Source organism: Budorcas taxicolor, chromosome 2 (assembly GCF_023091745.1).
Source record: "Budorcas taxicolor isolate Tak-1 chromosome 2, Takin1.1, whole genome shotgun sequence".
NCBI classification, from domain to species: domain Eukaryota; kingdom Metazoa; phylum Chordata; class Mammalia; order Artiodactyla; family Bovidae; genus Budorcas; species Budorcas taxicolor.
Genome location: NC_068911.1, coordinates 169329132 through 169349740, shown reverse-complemented (window position 1 = coordinate 169349740; position 20609 = coordinate 169329132). Strand labels below are relative to the sequence as shown.

The window sequence follows — 20609 nt, the reverse complement described above, 5'->3', positions numbered from 1 at the left end:
ACATGCACATTTATGAGATGTTATGTAAAAACAAGTATTTTTACTGTAGGTTCTCTCTAACAACAGGTGAGCCAGTAGAGAATTTGAATTCTTACTCTGCAGATTAAGAATTTATGCTGTGATGTCCATTCAAGGAAATAAACAGTTTTCCTCAGCAGTTCATATTAAAAAAAATCCTAAAATGAAATATATCTATAGGAGAGGTCTGTAGGTTTACTGAGATAGGGGCTTCCCTGGCAGCCCAGTGGTTAAGACTCCATGCTCCCACTGCAGGGTAGGCGTGGATTCGATCACTGGTTAAGGAACTAAGATCCTGTAAGCCATGCTCTGTGGCCAAAAATAAAAATTACTGAGATAAAACTTTCAAATAATACTCTGTAATTCTCAATCAATGTAAAAGCTATTTCTACGTTCACTGGAATCCTTTACTATGTTATCATATTAAAACAAACAGCTAATTATCACATATCCCTAAATTAGGCAGAAAGAATTTTAATAAATTCTACCCAGCCATTTAGTCTAGAGCTGCCCTTCTCTTTCTGCCTTTCCATTCCCCCTGTCTAGCTCTTTTTTTTTTTTTGGCCCCAACATGTACCTTTCACTCACTAATTGCCCTCTCCCCCTTGCCACTTTTCCTCTGTATAAGGATCAGTTCAGTTCAGTTCAGTCAGTTGTGTCTGACTCTGCAACACCATGAATCGCAGCATGCCAGGCCTCCCGTCCATCACCAACTCCCAGAGTTCACTCAGACTCGTGTCCATCAAGTCAGTGATGCCATCCAGCCATCTCATCCTCTGTCGTCCCCTTCTCCTCCTGCCCCCAATCCCTCCCAGCATCAGAGTCTTTTCCAGTGAGTCAACTCTTCTCATGAGGTGGTCAAAGTACTGGAGTTTCAGCTTTAGCATCATTCCTTCCAAAGAAATCCCAGGGCTGAACTCCTTCAGAATGGACTGGTTGGATCTCCTTGCAGTCCAAGGGACTCACAAGAGTCTTCTCCAACACCACAGTTCAAAAGCATCAATTTTTTGGCGCTCAGCTTTCTTCACAGTCCAACTCTCACATCCATACATGACCACTGGAAAAACCACAGCCTTGACTAGACGGACCTTAGTCGGCAAAGTAATGTCTCTACTTTTCAATATGCTATCTAGGTTGGTCATAACTTTTCTTCCAAGGAGTAAGCGTCTTTTAATTTCATGGCTGCAGTCACCATCTGCAGTGATTTTGGAGCCCCCCAAAATAAAGGCACTGACACTGTTTTCACTGTCCCCATCTATTTCCCATGAAGTGATGGGACCAGATGCCATGATCTTCGTTTTCTGAATGTTGAGCTTTTAAGCCAACTTTTTCGCTCTCCTCTTTCACTTTCATCAAGAGGCTTTTTAGTTCCTCCTCACTTTCTGCCGTAAGGGTGGTGTCATCTGCATATCTGAGGTTATTGATGTATAAGGATATACTGAATCAAAAGATATTATATTGTCATATTTTCCCTTCATTCCTTTTCCATCAGTATTTGATTCATTTTGCTCTTAAATTTGTTGTTGTTGGTTCTTAGACATGAAAATAGGAGTGGTTTGGGGAAAGGTGCTTTAGAAATAATATGTTATTTGGAAGCAATGTCAGGAGATTGGTAGATAGACAAATTTTAATATAGTTATGTAACAGTATTAACATAGAAATGAATAATAGATGGACTAATTAAAAATAGACTTCTTCATGAGACTTGAAAGAACACTTGTCACTACTTGGTCATCAGAATTATCAGACGTCTCTCATACCTATCTAGACCTAAAAATAAATGCTTCTGAGAAAGAAGGAACAGGATTACTTTCTTCATGTGATGCAAGAATCAGGAGAAAGTGTAGGGGTCTGTCATGAACTCCTTAAAGGATTTTCTGTTGTTATTGAATGTAGAATACCAATCAAAAATTATTTTCTGAATGGCCCATTGTCACAATAATGTATTCCTTCTTTCTACTTGCTGGTTAATTTTGAGAGGTTTAAAGTTTTTTTCCATGAGAGAATATATTATCTTGCACCTCACTATAAAAACTTTCAAGTTGCAACTTTTATCAAAAAATTACACACATCCAATTTGCCAGAGTAAAGCACCATAATTTCTTGGTGCAATTATGGTCAAAGAACTGTTTTCCTAGAGCTGGAATCTCAGACCTAATTTACCTGCAGGTACAGAGAAAGGTACAGAAAAGAGCTGTCTTCTTGAGTGCTTTCCCAATTCTATTTCCCAAAGGTCAGAACTATGCAGTATTTCCAAGGGAAGTTATGGACCTCTTGCAGACAAAGCCTGCTTTGTTCATTAGTGGCAAGTTTTGCCTTCTGTAATTTTGTTGCAGTTTTCTAAAACAGTTTTTAAAATCCAATAATAATCCTCTTTTCGAAGGCAAAAGCAAGTACAATAGTGTAAGTACCATAAATTAGTGTTCTCCATTTACAGAGTTCTAATGCTGTTAAAATGCTGTTAGATGGGCATAAAAGGAAATTAAACAGAATCATGAGATTATAAAAGTAATTGGTCACTATATATGTAAATCAGATCATTATGCTGTATTCCTTGAACTTAAAAAAAAGATAATTGGTGCCTCTTGATAATGGAGTGTGTGTATTTCATTGCACAAAGCTATGTATTTTTAAGTTTTGGACAAGAACTGATTATTAAAAGCTTTGTGGGTAAAAGGAGAATTTTATACACTTTAAATTCTATACATTTTTTAAAACTCAATAAGGTATAAGAAATAGAGCTCGAACTAAGATAGTCCCAGTAAGTTTGTTGCTTATTACTAAACCTAGTGAATAAAGAAGACTGTCTTGAAAACTAAGTTATCTGTCAACTGCAGTTGCCTGTGCCTTAACTTGGCTTCCAACTTGGATGACCAAGAATTGGTTGTAAATCCGATTCTAAAATGAACTAGGCTTACTGTTTAACCCTGTTTTATCCTTTATCTCTAGCAAGTAATGTAGGTATAATATGTATCCACAGCAACTAGTCAATGAATACTTTATCTGAAGATGAAAAGTACTAAGTAATTTTTTAATAATACTATACATTTATTTAAAAATCACCTCAGAAATTCACCTGGATCAACTGAGCCTGAACTGAAAACATTGAGTTAAATACCAACCAGGAAAAAACTGAGGGTTGAAAAGGAAACTGCTAGAACTCTACATAATACATAAGAAATAAGTCTAGGACTTCGCTCGTGGCCCATTGGTTAAGAATGTGCTTTGCAGTGTAGGGGACACAGATTCAATCCCTGATCCGAGAGGATCCCACGTGCTATAGAGCAGCTAAGCCTGTGCGCCACAACTACTGAAGCCTGCACACTCTAGGGCCCGCGAGCCTCAACTGCTGAGCCCGTTGGCTACAACTCCTGAAGCTCATGCACCTAGAGCTTGTGCTCCACAACAGGAGAAGCCGCTGCAGTGAAAAAGCCCACAATGTACAGCAACTAGAGAGTAGCCCCTACTTACCGCACCTAGAGAAAGCTAGCACGCAGCAACAAAGACCTAGCACAGCCAAAGAGAATGCATAATTTAATTAGTTAAATTTACAAAAAGAAGTCGATGAAATGTGAGGTACTACAAGTTGAAGGAGGAAGTAAGTAGTTTAAACACTGGGGCACAGTTTCAAGATACTACTGAAGCTTCAAACTCCAGACTGTAATTTAGTTAGGTATCTTGCACTCCTAACCTCCACCCGCTCTAGAAAGCACCAGAACCTCCACAGCTTTCCTAGTGGCCTGCAGGTACGTGACTTCTTTGGAACACACAACCATAAAACTATAAGCAGCATTCTACACCCTGTTTTCTGGCAAACAAAGGGAAACAAGGAGGGAAACCACCTTCTTTTGGCTCTCATGGAAAACAGAATGAGACCATAAATACATTTTAAGTTCCGTAATTAATTTAAACAATGAGATACCCGAATGTGACTCCTGTATTTCTTCTGTGAAATTGACAATAGGAGGGAGATGGTTGTAAAATCAGAGTTGTTGAGAACAAATGTTTGGTTGATGTGCGAATTTGCTTATGAGTGGTTTCAAACTCATGCTCTAAGTCCTTTATTTAGGAGTACAGAAACAATATTTGAGGTGTAATTGTATCATTAAAATTTTTAAAAATAGTTTCTAGACATCTGAATTATACTTTTTGTTGTATCATTTATTCATCCATCAGTTTTTCTTTCTCTCTTTTGCAGTTTTCTAAGTGGTGCAATTGAATTTTCTTCATGTCAGACAAAAATTCATAGTAAGAAACCTGAACAGTTTTAATGGATTCAAGAATGCTACAGAGATTAGTGGCTTCAATTAGATCTAATCAACCACCCCCATCAAGGATTTGTGCATACTTTAAAATGCTTCGTTCCACAGCTGAAAAGCTTACACCTGGTGAATTTAGATTACCATTAACTTTGTTCTCTAGCTTCATGTATCACTATTCCAGATACCAAAGAAAATGGCCTTGAGTGGTTTAATTTGCTTAATAGTTTTTTTATGTGGGAAATAATTCATTTTTATAGGAACCTAGTTTTCTGTAGACAGTTGGTTTTTAATTGAAGTGAATTAATGAAAATTATATTAACATGATTGATGTAGCATAACATCAATAACACAAAAATATAAAGCTTTTTAGGACTTCCTGGTGGCTCAGACAGTAAAGTGTCTGTCTACAATGCGGGAGACCTGGGTTCAATCCCTGGGTTGGGAAGATCCCCTGGAGAAGGAAATGGCAATCCACTCCAGTACTATTGCCTGGAAAATCCCATGGACAGAAGAGCCTGTTAGGCTACAGTCCATGGGGTCACAAAGAGTCAGACACGACTGAGCAACTTCACTTCCATTGTTTAGGAAGAGTTGTTTTCCATTGTGTATTTATGTATATGCTGGACTTTATTAACTGTCATGGGCTCCCACTTTCAAAGTGAATTTGTTTTTATTCCAATTATAAAAGCCATCCATGTTCATTGTAAAGGAAAAACACACACAAAAAAAATATAAGAAGCTAGAAAGGAGAAAAGCAAATATCCCATAATCCTACCATCAAATTATGGTAACATTTTAGACTAGTTCCATCCATTCTCCTTTTTAATGTGTAGTATAGTTTAGATAATGTAATATGTAAATAATGTAAATGTAAATAAATATATACCATTTTTAACCTTGAATTATTAATTACTCTAGAAACCTAGTTTTAATAATTATATAGTTTTATATAAAATTTTAAGTTTATTTATATACCCATTGTTATACATTAAGATATTCACAGTTATATACCACTCTAAATAACACTGTCAGAAATAATATCTTTAGGCAGCTTCCATCTTCCAAAGCTGAGTCTACTAGATTTTTGTGTGAATGTTAATGAGAACTTAAGCTTTTTGATCCTGGTCCCTCTAGTTCTAAATAATACTTTGTTAGTTTTTGTTTTTGTTTTTTAAAGAAGAATATATGCCCAAATGGAGTTTGATAATGGGAGGCTAATACCTGTTTCATACTCTTCAAAGTTGGATTTAGGCAGATGGCTGAGTAGGTCTTTCCAAAGAATGTTATTATAAGTCTACTTTCAGTCAGCTACCTTCCCTTCTTGGGAATATTCTTGAATGTAAGTAGGGAAGGCTTGACTGGCTACCTCTTGCTGCTGCTGCTGCTAAGTCACTTCAGTCGTGTTCAACTCTGTGCAACCCCATAGATGGCAACCCACCAGGCTCCCCCGTCCCTGGGATTCTCCAGGCAAGAACCCTGGAGTGGGTTGCCATTTCCTTCTCCAATGCATGAAAGTGAAAAGTGAAAGTGAAGTCGCTCCGTTGTGTCCGATTCTTAGCAACCCCATGGACTGCAGCCTACCAGGCTCCTCCATCCATGGGATTTTCCAGGCAAGAGGACTAGAGTGGGGTGTCATTGCCTTCTCTGGGCTACCTCTTACTACCATTTAATTACTTAAAGATCCTACTCTTCATATGTAGGACATTTGATGGAATGAAGTTTTTGTGAATTCCCTTTGGTGTCAGTGTAGTTGATTTTTGGGGAAACGAGATGATTTAGCCCTTTCCCTTTTCATTAAGAATGATTAATCTGCTTCTCTTTCTTCTTTTTCTGAAATCTTTCATGCATGAGAAAGATTCCCTTGATTCAGAGTTTATTTCTTTCAGCAGGCAAAGAGTACATGGGAATAACTTTATCAATACTTCATTTTAATCAGTTATAGGTGTTACTTTTGAATAATGGCTAAAAGTTGAGTTTCTAGAGCACTCTCAAACTAGTCTCCTCTAGAAATGCCTAAGAGTGTGACTTCAGAGTCCTCTCTCCCACATATCTTATCAACAACATGAAGAATCTGTTTCAGCTTGAAGCAGAATCTTTTTTTTTTTTTTTCAGCTGTGCCACAGTGGCACGTGGGATCTTAGTTCCCCTATCAGGGTTCAAACCCACGCCCCCTTCCCTGGAAGTGCAGAGTCTTAACTACTGGATTGCCAGGAAGGTCCTGAAACAAGATGTAAAGAAATAAGATGAACAACAGTTAGTGAAGACTCCAAACACAGGATATGATTCATAAATAAGAAAGAAAAATCTATAATCCAATGTAAAAATAGTGTACAATAATGATCTAAATCATAAAAATTGATTGCTATATCCAATTTAAGTACAAAGGAATAAGTTCATTTTTAAAATTTATTTTTTAATTGGAGGAAAATTGCTTTACAATGTTGTGTTGTTTTTTGCCATAAAACTAATGCAAATCATTAGTTTTGATTGAACCTCTTGAACCTCCCTCTCTTCCAACCATCCCACCCCTCTAGGTCATCACAGAGCATCAGGCTGGTTTCCCTGTGTTACATAGCAACTTCCCCCCAGCCATCTGTTTTACATACGATAGTATATATGTGTCAGTGCGACCTTCTCAGTTCGTCCCACCTTCTCCTTCTCTGTCCACAAGTCTGTTCTCTACGTGCATCTTAATTCCTTCCCTGCAGATAGTTTCATCAGTACCATTTTTCTAGATTCCATATATACACATTAATATACGATATTTGTTTTTCTTTATCCATTCTTGTTTTTCTTTATCCATTCATCTGTTGATGGACATCTAGGTTGCTTCCATGTCCTGGCTATTGTAAAATGCTGCCAAAGTAATGACTTCTAACAGAAATGAACAAAGGACTGATGAAGTACCTGTTGAAATTTGAAGTCATTGTAAGTGGGTGGCAAATTAGTTTATGTGCTAAGTCTCTCAGTTGTGTCCGATTCCTTGCAACCCCCTGGACTGTAGCCCACCAGCCTCCTCTGTCTATGAGATTATCCCAGCAGGAATACTGGAGTGGGTTGCCATTTCCTCCTCCAGGGGATCTTCCCAACCCAAGTATCAAACCAAAGCCTCCTGCATCTCCTGCATTAGCAGGAGGATTCTTTACCACTGAGCCACCTGGGAAGCTCAAATTAGTTTATAAGGAAGCTCTAATAAGATACCTAGCTTTACTATTTGTACCCTTTATATATTTTGATAGACAGTATCCAAAGAATGAAACATACAACAAAAAGCAGTCCAATGGTGGGGGGGAGGGGGGAGAGAAAACCAATGAAATTACATGTATAAAGTCCTGAAATAAATTTAAAAACTCAGTCCCCAACTGAAACTACTATACCCAGTAAAAATATCCTTCAAAATAAATGGAATAAAATTATTCTACTTGGAAGCAGAGAATTGCAGGAAGAAATGAAGAATATCTGAAAAAGCAAGTATGCAGGAAATACAAAAGAGTAGTATTTGTTAAAACCACAATAATGTGTTCTGTGGCTGATTGTTATATGTATGTATAAGTAAAATATGACAACACGAATAATGGAGTTGAAATGTAAAGTTCTTGCCTTGTTTTATATGTTGTGAAAGTACTAACTTAAATGTAGACTACAAGTCAAGGATGCACAGAACAAATGAGACAAATGGAAAATAAACAGCAAAATGGTAGACCTCTAACCGCCAGCTGTGTGTAAAAGCATTAGGTATAAATGGACTGAACACTCTAAAAGACAACAGTTTTAAACTAGAGAGAAAAACAAAGCAAGGATGTTATTAGAGCAATTTAGAGAATTTCATAATGATAAAAGGGTCAATTCAACAGGAAGATACAGCTTTAAAGTATATAAAGCAAGAATTAATAAAAGTAAAGAGACAGATCCACCTTAATAGGTATAAATAACAATATACCTCTCTCAGTAACTGATAGAACAAGCTGACAACATATCAAAAGGAATATTTATTAATGATTTGTATAACATGATAAGCCAACCTGACATAACTGGCTTATATAGACCACTACAGTCACTAACTGATACACTAATACACTATATTCCCAAGTACACATGGAACATAGTATGTTATAAATCTAGAGAAGAAAAAGGAAAAAAAACAATAATAAGTGGCTAGTCTCTAAAAAAATTAATAATAAATGACTAATTCTCTTTAAAATCTAGGGGAAAAATTAATGTAAACTTTTTATTTATTTATAATTTAAATTCTATCTGAGTCCAGGAAACTCACAGGGAAGATCCTCCCAATTCTTCTGTAGGAATAATTTACCTGAGTCAGAAACTAGAATGGTGCCATGATTTTCTGGTTTATTTTTCTTCAACAAAGAATTAGGTTACGTGCAGATAATGTCTGCCTCTGTCTCTCTTAACATGCTAAAGCTTTCCAGATAGTACCTGGATTTAAATTTAGCAACCTGACTGATCTAAAGAATCACCTGGGAAATTTTTTGAAAACAGATTTCTATGGCCCACCTCCTGCAGATTCCATGTTTTGAAAAGGCAACTGAACTGATTCCAAGTATTTGAACAGCTTTGGGAGTCACGGAAATAATGTTCTGTTTGTCATGACAGTGAGGAGAGGAGAGAAGGGAGAATGTGAAAATATGGAAAGGAGAATGTGAGAATATGAATGAATTGAGGAGAATAATAACTGGGTTAGGACTGGGTGTGGCTGAGGCTCACTGCATGATGCAAGAGGCATACCCGCTTCTGAAAGTTTTATGGATGTAAAGATTAAGCACATTTGCATAAAGCATCAAAGGAAAAACTGCTGTCTTTGCTTTTTGTATTCAGTGACTGGATGGCAGATGCATTCCTTTTTATCATAAGCTGTTGGTATTTTCCAGATACACTGTGACTTAATATAAATGGAACTTACTTTGAGCTCATATGTTAGCAGGCATAAATATGTTTGAAAGGATATCATGATTTTGTTGTTTTGAATGTATAAGAAAAGGGATACATATTGTTCAATGTAATGAAGAACTAAAACAGATAAACTAAGTCCTACTTTAGAAGGCGATTTCTTGTTGTCCAGTTGTTGTGTCTGACTCTGTCACCCCTTGGACTGCAGCACACCAGGCTTCCCTGTCCTTTATCTCCTAGAGTTTGCTCAAACTCATGGCCATTGAGCCAGTGATGCCATCCCACCATCTCATCCTCTGTCACCTCCTTCTCTTCCCGTGTACAATCTTTCCCGGCATCAGGATCTTTTCCAATGCGCTGACTCTTCGTATCAGGTGTTCAAAGTATTGGAGCTTCAGCATCAGTCCTTCCAATAATATTCAGGGTTGATTTCCTTTAGGATGGACCGGTTGGATCTCCTTGCTGTCCAAGGGACTCTCAAGAGTCTTTCCAACACCACAGTTCAAAAGCATCAGTTCTTTGGTGCTCAGCCTTCTTTATGGTCCAACTCTCACACCCATATATGACTTCTGGAAAAACCATAGCTTTGACTATACTGACCTTTGTCACAAAGTGATGTCTCTGCTTTTTAATATGCTGTTAAGGTTTGTCATAGCCTTTCTTCCAAGGAATAAGCATCTTTTCATTTCATGATTGCAGTCACCATCTGCAGTGATTTTGGAGCTCAAGAAAATAAAATCTGCCATTTTTCCCCATCTATTTGCCAAGAAGGTGGTAAGGTATCAAAAAGATAGTGGAAGCAGGCTACATTGGATGTATTTTCATTTTAAGACTTTACAGACAACTTTCTGTGATTTTGTTACTGCCTAAGATTTCTATAAGTTTTTTGGCTATTTTTCTTTGTAAAAGCATCACATAGCACTTAGAATTTTTACTTTCACATTGTTAGTTTGAGGGTTTTTTGTCTTGGCTTGGTTTTTGGTTTTTTATATTATCTTCTCTATAACTTTTAACCAAACAGGCATTTTCCTGTGTGTCTTTTGGAACTGAGTGAAGTTCAATCATTGGGTGGGTTAGCAAGAGATTTAAAGTTTCAGTCTATCCCTGCCTCAGTAAGGAAGGCTAATATTTGAGAAAGAACAGCTTATTTTACTTAGCCCCATTCCTGAAAGCGTTATCATAAACATATGTTAAATATTATATAATGGATGCTCTGCAGTGTCTTCAGGTCTCACTGACATTCCGTAATTGATAGAATACTGTCTTAGTTAAAGCACTCACTCTTAAAAGCAGTACCACGTGTTCACGCTAGTGCTACTCTTGGTGGTCTGTCCCAGGACAGGAGCAACCAACCTTGAAAAAATATGATCCAGTGTTATATTCTATTGCATTTCATGTAAAGAATTAGAATAGTCGAGACCCAAGATGCCCTCAAGTAAAGACGTCAGTGGTGTCCTTTTCATCCCTTGCACTTCAGGAACCGGGCCCCTGTTTTGCCCTTGTCAGTTTAGGCAAAATAATGTAACAGCAGCCATCACTGCAATCATTCTAATTACGATTGTGTAAATCTGACCTTTATCAACAGACTTCCCTAGACTCAACACCTACCAACTGAAAAAAGATTGAATTGGCATGTGTTTCTTAAAAAAAATTAATGCTTGGTTGATTGTGTGTTTTCTCTTGTGAAAAAATATCTATTAAGTGGTTTTTTAGTGCCTATATTATGCTCCTTTGTTTCTCCCCACCTCCAAATGCATTATTTGCTTCAAATGTGAGGTTATTTACAATAAATATGTTAACTTATTACATGTGACTATATAGTATGTGGCCCTTGATGTATTTCTGCAAAGTCAAGGCCCCACTTGAATTCCAGGATTGTTATTCCACATGACTCTTTTTTTTCTTCTCCTCTAGACTTCTCCAAAGAGCCCTGGGACAGTAGGTGGAGTGCAAAGTTGTATTGTGTTGCCTTCCTGCTTTTTTTTTGTTGTTGCCTTCCTGCTTTTTATTATTATTATTATTCTTGGCCCAGTCTTGGCTGCTTCTTTCTCTGCCACTAAAGCTCACTCACTAAACCCTGCATGTATGGTCATTATGAGGGACTCATGGCCTTTCATTTCAGTCCTGCACATTTATCATGTCAGTTATGCTTCTTGTCAAATCTTTAGAATCAGTTTTGTCCCTAAAGCAATCTTATGATAAGCAAACTGAACTCTCATCTCTACTTGAAATTTTTCCTTTGTTTTGAAGCATCTCTAACACCCCTGTCCCACCCCAAAAGTCCCTTCTAGTACTCCCAAATGACCTAAGGTCTTTTTTGCAAAGGGAGAAAATAATCTGATAACATACACAAGAAAGTGTTATCCCCTCCCTGACTGTTTATGTCCTGAGAAAGGAGAGCAGGGAGAGGGCAGTGTTTAACAGAGAAAATGACTCACTCACCGATGATGGAATTCTCTGCTTCAGTGACACAAGAGAGAGTATTGTTAACTGGCCTTCCCCCATGCTAAGAAGCCTACAATGAGGCAAGATCTCATGCATATTAGGAAGAGATTCACATTTGTGTGTGCATGTGCCTTTAAGACATCTGAGCTGATTATGATCATCTCATTGAATTTTTGTCCTCAGATGATGTGTCAGCTCCATTTGGTTCTTTTTCCCCTTAGTAATTTATCTGTTATGGATTTTGATGTCTGGTGTCCATGTGATGTCAAGGAGTCTGTCTGCATGATTGTTCATCATTGCTCTGATCCTTTCCAACTACCACAGGAAGAGAGGGGAAGGGACGTTTTCAAGATTATGTTGAAATAATAAATTGGCTATCCTCTTCCCTCTCTCCCTCTCATGCAACAGAAGAAATAGGTCAGCCCAGTGCAGACCTAGGCATGGTCATGGACTGCGTGGAAGCAGGAGACATAACGCCTCCTACCAAAAGGAAGAGCAAGTTCTCGGGCTTTGGCAAGATCTTCAAGCCCTGGAAATGGCGGAAAAAAAAAAGTGATAAATTCAAAGAGACATCAGAAGGTGAGATGGTAAAATTGATGTATATGTTCTGAGTCAAAGAGTTCCCCATTGGAAGTACCTAACTTTTTCATTCTCTTCCCAATTTTCTATAACCCCCTATTTCAATAGGAAATTGAATCTTTTAGAATTAAAAAACCAAGTAGTCACTCACTGAGTATTTTGATGGAATTAATGTTTATCAATTGAGTGGTGAATGGAGCTCCTGAACTACAGCAAGTCTAAGATGCTTTTTTTTTTTGGCCGCACTGGGTCTTCATTGCTGTTTGTGGGGTTTCTCTAGTTGCCGTGCGCAGGCTTCTCACTGCAGTGGCTTCTCCTGTTGGGGAGCATAGCCTCCAGACCCTGGTCTCAGCGGTGGCACACGCACTTAGTTGCCTTGTGGCATGTGGGATCTTCCCAGACCAGGAATCAAACCCATTTTTCCTGCATTGGCAGACAGATTCTTAACCACTGGACCACCAGGGAAGCCCTAAGATGCTTCTTTTTTCCTATTCTGGCTACTTCCTCCCAGAAAAAGTTCGTCCATAATATCTCATTATTGAAATTCCCATAAAAAAGGAAGGAATGCAGAGGACTCGGGTTCCATCCCTGGTTGGGGAATTAAGATCCCACTTGCCACAGAGCAACTGAGCCCTGTGTAGCCAAATAAACAAATAATTCTTAAAAAAAAGGAAGGCACTCCCTGGCAGTCCAGTGGTTAGGATTCCCCCCCCTCACTGCCGAAGGCCAGAGTTCAATCCTTGGTCAGGGAACTAAGGTTCCATAAGCCTCATGGCGTGAAAAAAAGGGGGGGGGGGGGGGGCGGGCTGTAAAGCTGAACTTGTGTAGTTCCTTTTGGAAATGATATTTTCCCAAAAGCACAGGATGCCAGAGAAATTAAGTTTTAAAATTTGAAGGTTGGTTTTGTATTCTTTTCTTTCCTAAGAATAGAAATTGAACCACTGTGTTCTTTTACCTAAGGTGTTGACTTTTGTCCGCACATTTCTGAGTATTGTTTTCTAATTTAATGTTAGTTTTAGAGAGAAAAATATCTATGCGAAAACCGAGAGAAGAGCTGGTTAAAAGAGGGGTTCTGTTGGAAGACTCTGAGCAGGGTAAGTATGCATACACTCAAATAGCATATGCCTGTCTCTGTACACTTGGTCTTTGGTTCTGACTAGGCATTTGAATTTTCTTTATTATTGCTGTTGTTGAGAGGGGAGGGGACTTTAAAAAACTTTCAGCATCTAGCATATATATTTTTAAAACTTTGATTAAAAAAGAAAAGGCAATCAGTAGGAAAGTCGGCAAAAGCACTGAACAGACAGTTCACTGAAGAGTACATACAGATGCCCAATAAACAGAGAAAAAGGTGGGTTTCTTACTTCATTAGTAATTAAGAGATGCAAATTAAAACCAAAATAAAAGAGCTCTACGCATAAACTAGAAAACCTAAAATTAACCAAATGACCAAGAACAAGAACTGATGAGGGTATGAAATAAGTGGAGTTTACATACAACTATTGTTATAAGTGTTAAAGTGGAATGATCACATTGAAAAATAGTTTAACGTAATCTACAAAAGCTGGAAATATGTAAACCTATGTACTGCTGCTGCTGCTAAGTCACTTCAGTCATGTCCGACTCTGTGCGACCTCATAGACGGCAGCCCACCAGGCTCCCCCGTCCCTCGGATTCTCCAGGCAAGAACACGAGTGGGTTGCCATTTCCTTCTCCAGTGCATAAAAGTGAAAAGTGAAAGTGAAGTTGCTCAGCCGTGTCCGACTCTTAGCAACCCCGTGGACTGCAGCCTACCAGGCTCCTCAGTCCATGGGATTTGCCAGGCAAGAGTGCTGGAGTGGGTTGCCGTTGCTTTCTCCAAAACCTGTGTACAGTCTTTGGTATATATGGAACAAAAACATATGTATACACGTGTATCAGGAAATATATATAAATACGCTCATAGCCGCAATGTTTATTAACAGAGCAAAACTAGAAACAAGCCAAATGTCCTCAGTAGTAAAATATATAAGTAACTTGGGATATACATTGATAAGATGAAATATTATATGGCAATACAAACTATACCTACTTCCTTTAATGTGAATTTCATCAGTAATACTGAGCAATTGAAGTCAGTCATGAAAGAATATATATTGTATTATTTCTGTAAGTATAAAGAAAGAACAGTGTTTGAAAATATATGGTTATATGGTTAAACTATAATAAAAACACAAAGAAAGGATTATCTAAGAGTTAGAAGAGTAATTGTTTTGTGGGGGAAGGAGAAACATTTTATAATATTTCTTAATGTCCATGATGCTCACTCAAGTGTTTTCCTGGTAACATGTTTTTGAAATTTACATTTCTATTTTGTACCGTTTTCTCTACTGGTGTTAAACTTGACAATGAAAAATACTAAATAATGATTAAGATATTTCTATAAAATTCAATGCCATACCATCTATATTTTATTTATTTAAAGAAACCTTTTTGAATATAATTTTAAAGGTTTAGAGTTATTTCAAAATATTGGCTATATTCCCCTTGTTGTACAATATATCCTTGAGCCTATCTTATACCCCACAATTGTACCTCCCACTCCACACCCCTTTATTGCACATGCTGCTGCTAAGTCGCTTCAGTTGTGTCCGACTCTGTGCGACCCCAGAGACGGCCTCCTACTAGGCTCCTCTGTCCCTGGGATTCTCCAGGCGAGAACACTGGAGTGGGTTGCCATTTCCTCCTCCAATGCATGAAAGTGAAAAGTGAAAGTGAAGTCCCTCAGTCATGTTCGACTCTTAGCGACGTCATGGACCGCAGCCTACCAGGCTACTCTGTCCATGGGATTTTCCAGGCAAGAGTACTGGAGTGAGGTGCCATTGCCTTCTCTGTTATTGCATATAAGTGGGCATATATTTTTTGTGGGAATGAAAATATCTAATGAAGAAAAAATATTAAATAAAACATAAAAAGGATAATTGATTTTTTTTTTTTTAAGAATCTCAACTTAAGGGGTAAATGTAAAATGATTTTATTTCTTCCAATAATTACCTCCTAATTTTCTATATTAAAGTCTATTTTCTTACTGGGGGGGGCGGGAAACAAACTTCCTTCAATCTTCCCTCCAAAGTGCCTTCCTTATCTGGCTGTGGTCTTTAACTCTAGAATTGCAGTTTAGTGGTTGGTGAAGGATCCTTGGGGCAAGCATTCTCTTTCTGTTTGTACATCCTCAGCTTTGTGCTAGCTATAGAGCTGTGTCATTTTCTTTTCTTTTTTTATCAACTACATCTCCACGCCCCTGCTGCTGCCCTAATCTTTCTTGTTAGTCTGTCATGAAGATCATGCTTTGGTATTTCAACACTCACTGCTGGCTTAATAATGTCAGAACTTTCTCCATTGTGTGACTTATATGAAGCAGCTTATCAGAAAAGTGAAGACTATAATACACTGGTTGCATTTCATTTCTCTTCATTAGAGCTACTTTGCGAAAGACAAAATCTGAAAGCGAAGTTTTAAAAATATATCATATTCATTGGTTGGTGGGAGAAAGGAACCAAACTGATGGAATATTATACTCTAGGTTTTGAACCATGTGATTGTGTTGCTTATTTGCAAATTTTAATTAAATTATGTATTTATTATCTCAACTATATAAAAACTAAGCAGAGAAAACAAACTTGAAGGAAATATACTAAAATATTATTAGCATTAGTTATTTCTGGATGTTAGAATGGGAGTATAAAAGATTTTTTCTTTCTGTTTTTCTAAATTTTCTGCATGGTGAGTAATGAGCATGTATAACTTGTTTTTTCATGAGTCTATTTGTTTTTTACAGTAGGACACAAAATCTTCTAGGTATTTAGGTGGGTAACTACAATTATAATGCCTCTTTTACAGCACCTTTGGCCATTGCTTTTTTGATAATAACTATTCCTTACCCCATGCCCTCTCCTGTCTCTGACCTTTCTTGCTCACTCGCCAAACCCCATACGTTACTTCCTTCTTGTTTTTCACCTTTACTCAGTCAATTTTGCTATATGCTTCCTACTGGCTTTTGATCCAAGTTATTTTTAGCCTAGAAGCAAGCTTGAAGGTCTAATTGATAAGGGAATTGTAACCATTGGACAAGATGCCCCTATGCTAACCAGAGAACTGACCTAAGCTTTATTCTGTAAGAAGAAGCTGAGATGGGCCTTACAGCCTGCTTATGGATCTCCAGTTTAGGTTAAAAGCAGTATTTGAACCTTGCAATTCTTTTCATACTCAGAAATGGCTTTTGGCTTGATTATGGTTCTGACTTGACTGTATTATAAAATATATCATGGACTTTCTGAGTTGGGGGTTGCAAAGCACTCATAGATGTTCAGGCCAGATTCTATTAATATTTGTATTCTACTCCATTAGCATTCAGCACAGACCCTTTGCATTAAATATAAGAAATTTTACTTCAAAGTAGACAGTCCTGATTAAGTAACTTGAGAAATGACTGATCACTTTTGCTGGTATGTGCTGAGTAGAAACTAGTTAATAATGTGTCTTAAACTTTGACTATGTGTTTTTCAAAAGTAGGGGTCTTTGTAGGCTTTGAAGTGATTCATTGCTTTACATTCTAGAAAGCCCTGTTTTTTGTTAAAGCTGAGCTGTATTAACATGAGTAGTAACTTACTATATTTGCATAGCTGTTGTCATCTTGCCCCCTCCTCTGTTGTAAAGTTAAAAAAAAAAAAAAAACTTGTCAGAATACTTTCACTTTAGAAGTACATTTTCATTCAGTACTCATTTGACTTTTTTTTCACTATTTTTAACCCAAGCTCCACCTGTTATTGAGACTGTGTAAAGAATGATACCGTCTAATTTCTTAGTAGGAAATGCTGGGTTGGGGTGCAGGAATCTACAAGGAGTATCCCCCTATGAAAAATGAAGAGAGTTAACTGGAGAGTAATTAGTTCCAGTTCCCATGACACTAGGAGGTGAGACAGTTTTCAGACTCCAACCTCAGTTTTTCAGTTCTCTCCTCCAAAGGAGTCTAGGTAACCTCAGCAGTAACCGGGAACATTTGTGTAATTGTTCCATGAAAAGTTCTTAACCTACAAGTGTAATAGCGATCAGTGGTCATCGCAAAGCCTGCAGCCCGGTGATCATTCCTGCCATTTAGCTTATAGGAATCCGTCATGTATGTTATGTTTACCTTTGATCTGTCTATCAGTTCTCCCTCTTGCTGTCCACTCCTGATGCCCTCAGGCACCTCTGCTATTTCTCACCTGGCTTCTGCTCATTATTAGCTTTCCCGTTCCAATCACTGCCTAATGCATCCTTCTCATCCTTCTCAGAGTTAATCTTCTAGAAGACAGAGCAGATTATATCTCTCTCCTACTTGAATTCTTTGGCTTCCTGTTACCTACAGGATTCAGTCCGGACTCCTTTACCTGGTGTTTGGTACCCGTCATAGCCTGGCTCTTGCTTACTTTTCCATTCTCTGTTCTTGCTTGTGTTTTCATTCCTGTTAATGTTTTCTTCTGGGCATCTGTTCTCCTACCAGGCCAAACTAGTTGTCAGTTCCCAAACATGTCAGATAATCTCATACCTTCATACATGCTGTTCTTTCTTCCTACCTGTCTTTCCTTATCTTGTCATCGAGTGGTAGGCTACTGCTCCCCCTTTAAGACCCATTTTAGCTACCACTTTCTGTGAAGCTTTTCTAACCCCATTGCCACCCCCAGGAGAATTGTTTCTTCATTCCTACCTTCTTTATTCATTATAGCTCTTAACATTTAACCTAGTGATTACCTGTGTATAATGAATCTGTCTTCTTCATGTAGCAAAGCACATAATAGACAATCAAATGTTTATTGGAGAAAGGAATTACTTATTTTCATTACTACTGTAAATCCAAATAATTTAGATCTCGATAATAAGCTAAAACAGGAAGAGGGTTGGATAAAGGGGGTAAGAAAGGTTAGAAATTGCCGACTCCTCTCCCTGCCTGACAACACCAGTCCACCAGTTTGCTCTTTCTTTTGGACCTTGCAGGTGGTGAGGATCCAGGGAAGCTGAGCCATGCCACATTAAAGAATGGCCACACCACCCTTATAGGGAGCACCAGATCTTCTAGCCCAGTCCAGATAGAGGAAGAGTCGGGAAGAATAGCAAGTCTTAGGAAGCCTGTTCCAGAAGAGGAGCCGAAGAAGCGACTAGGTAATTAACTCTGAATTTTTTAGTTTAAGAGCCATGGACCAGTCATTCTCATTTATCTCAGGGGATTGCTGGAGCCAGGGGAGAAGTAAAACCCAGAGGGACTTCTGTTTCCCTCTAGCAATTCTTCAACTAGTTAGTGCTTGAAATAGAATTTCTCCCCTCATTCTTATATTTACAAAATACCTAAATTTGTGATTCTCAAGGACTGAGGTGTGTTAGTTGTTCAGTCATGTCAAACTCTTTGCAACCCCATGGTCCGTAGCCTGCCAGGCTCCTCTGTCCATGGATTTCTCCAGGCAAGAATACTGGAGTGGGTTGCCATTTCCTTCTCCAGAGGACCTTCCCGACCCAGAGATCAAACGCAGGTCTCCCGTATTGCAGGCAGATTCTTTACCGTCTGAGCCAGCTGGGAAGAGGCTATTAAATAACAGATGTGTGTGGGATTTTTCAGGCTAAACATCCCTCCTCCTTCACCCAAGGGACTCTGTGTCCAGTTGCCTGGCTCTCGTGTGAAAAATCACTATCATAACAAGCCTCTGTTACTGATTGAGAAAGTGTTACATACCTAAAGTGTGTGAGGTTGGGAAACTTTGTAAACCAACCTGTACATTAAATAATAGATGGAGTTGACCACAAGCAGTAGGTGTGTTACCTTTTTCAGCCTGTCTTGTAACTCTCTTTCCTTTTAAATCCCATCTATTATTTCACAGGCTCCAGTGGAAGCCAGCCTCATTCTGAAGCAGAGTTCGTTCCTGAGAGTATACCCAAACAGCCTTTACTTCCCCCTAAAAGACACTTGTCCGCTTCTCAAGAAGCAAATGAAGGGCAAGCAAAGGATGCCACTTCCTCGGGCAGCTCGGCAAGACCCAGCTCGTCCACCTCCACCTCTGCCATCACCACAACACCTGCTGCTACCATGGCTGGCATGAACCCAGCAAAAACTGTCCATTCCTCTGGCCCCCCTTCCCAAGCACCCAGGACTCTGCCCGCTGCTCCTGCCAGCACTCACACCACTGCTACCCTGAGCCTTACTCACACAGGCCCTGCCAAGCAGCCCCCTATTCCACCCCCGAAACCAACTCACAGAAACAGCAACCCTGTCATTGGTACGTAAGTCTTTAGCTTCCCAAAGTTTGGGGTTTGGTTTGGTTTTAGATGGTGGTCTTATTGGATAATTGGTACAATATTGATTTGGTCTGTGAGGGAGTTCTCCATAGCTTGTCCCTTTGAATGCCCTCAGTATAGAAAAAAGTCTTGAAAATGAGACAGATGGCTATGAATGGAAACAGAGTGGGGTCAGATATCACTGAAATTAGGTTCAAGGTTTAGGAGATTAATATTTATTTTTCCTAAAGCAGTGTTTCTGAACTGCTGTTTATAGTTGAGGGACAAGACATATGAACAGACGACAGTGGGTTTGACCTACATGGTGAGAGGGTTTGTTTTTTGTGTGTTTTTTAAACCCACTTTCAACTGCCAATGCATGCCTTCCTTCAACATAAACCCAGTAGATAAAATGATGATTGTAGAGGTGCCTGTGTAGCTTGTGGTTCAGTATCTAGCATAGCATGTTCATGGGGAACTGCAAAGCTAGTTAAACTGTCCTGATAAAATCACGTTTTGTCTTGGGAGAGTTAAGGATGCTACTCGTAATAAAATGAGTGGTAGAAGAATTAAAGCAGGGAAGATAGTAACTTTTTATTGGTTTAGTAAGTTTTTTATATGTACAGGAATTATATTTAGATTGGCTTTCCTTATGTAAATTTAGAGGAATTTTCAAGAAAGGGAGGAGAAGAAAAAAGTAGTTTCTCAAGAAAAATGATATTAGGTTTAGTACTGCTTAAAGTTTTTGTTAATGATTGAATGAAGAAATAAAAAGTATGCTCATTAAATGGCTAATTAACCAAATTAGGTGGAGTGACTAGAACCTTGAAAAACGGGCTTAGAATTCATTGCGAGTATAACAGGTTGGAGTAGCTTGAGAAAAACAGGATGGAAGTTATTATTATTATCACCACCTTGGATGGATAGTGCCATGTTGACTTATCTCTGAGGATCAAGGAACTTTTATACACTTATTTTCAAAACCTCCATGTGAAGTTTTATCTGTTTTATCTAGTGTACAGTTAGGGCAATAAGAAAGTGAAGAAGTTGTGATTGACTCAGGGTTGCAGTTAGTGAGAGATAGAAACCAAATACAGGCCTTTCAACTCTGGAGTG

At 38.4% G+C, this 20609-nt stretch overlaps 1 protein-coding gene across 3 annotated transcripts in view; it reads left to right on the top strand.

Moving 5' to 3' along the window:
* Window positions 1-20609, top strand: part of PHACTR4 (phosphatase and actin regulator 4) — a 105605-nt gene that overhangs the window by 59419 nt on the left and 25577 nt on the right. The window contains exons 3-7 of one of the 3 annotated variants that reach the window (XM_052654904.1): window positions 11103-11126; window positions 12042-12212; window positions 13226-13306; window positions 18225-18389; window positions 19100-19495. In XM_052654904.1, the coding sequence (XP_052510864.1) occupies window positions 11103-11126; window positions 12042-12212; window positions 13226-13306; window positions 18225-18389; window positions 19100-19495 (837 nt within the window). Of the gene's footprint in view, window positions 1-11102; window positions 11131-12041; window positions 12213-13225; window positions 13307-18224; window positions 18390-19099; window positions 19496-20609 lie in introns of all 3 variants that reach the window. The other 2 variants (XM_052654912.1, XM_052654895.1) reach the window with 2 other exon arrangements.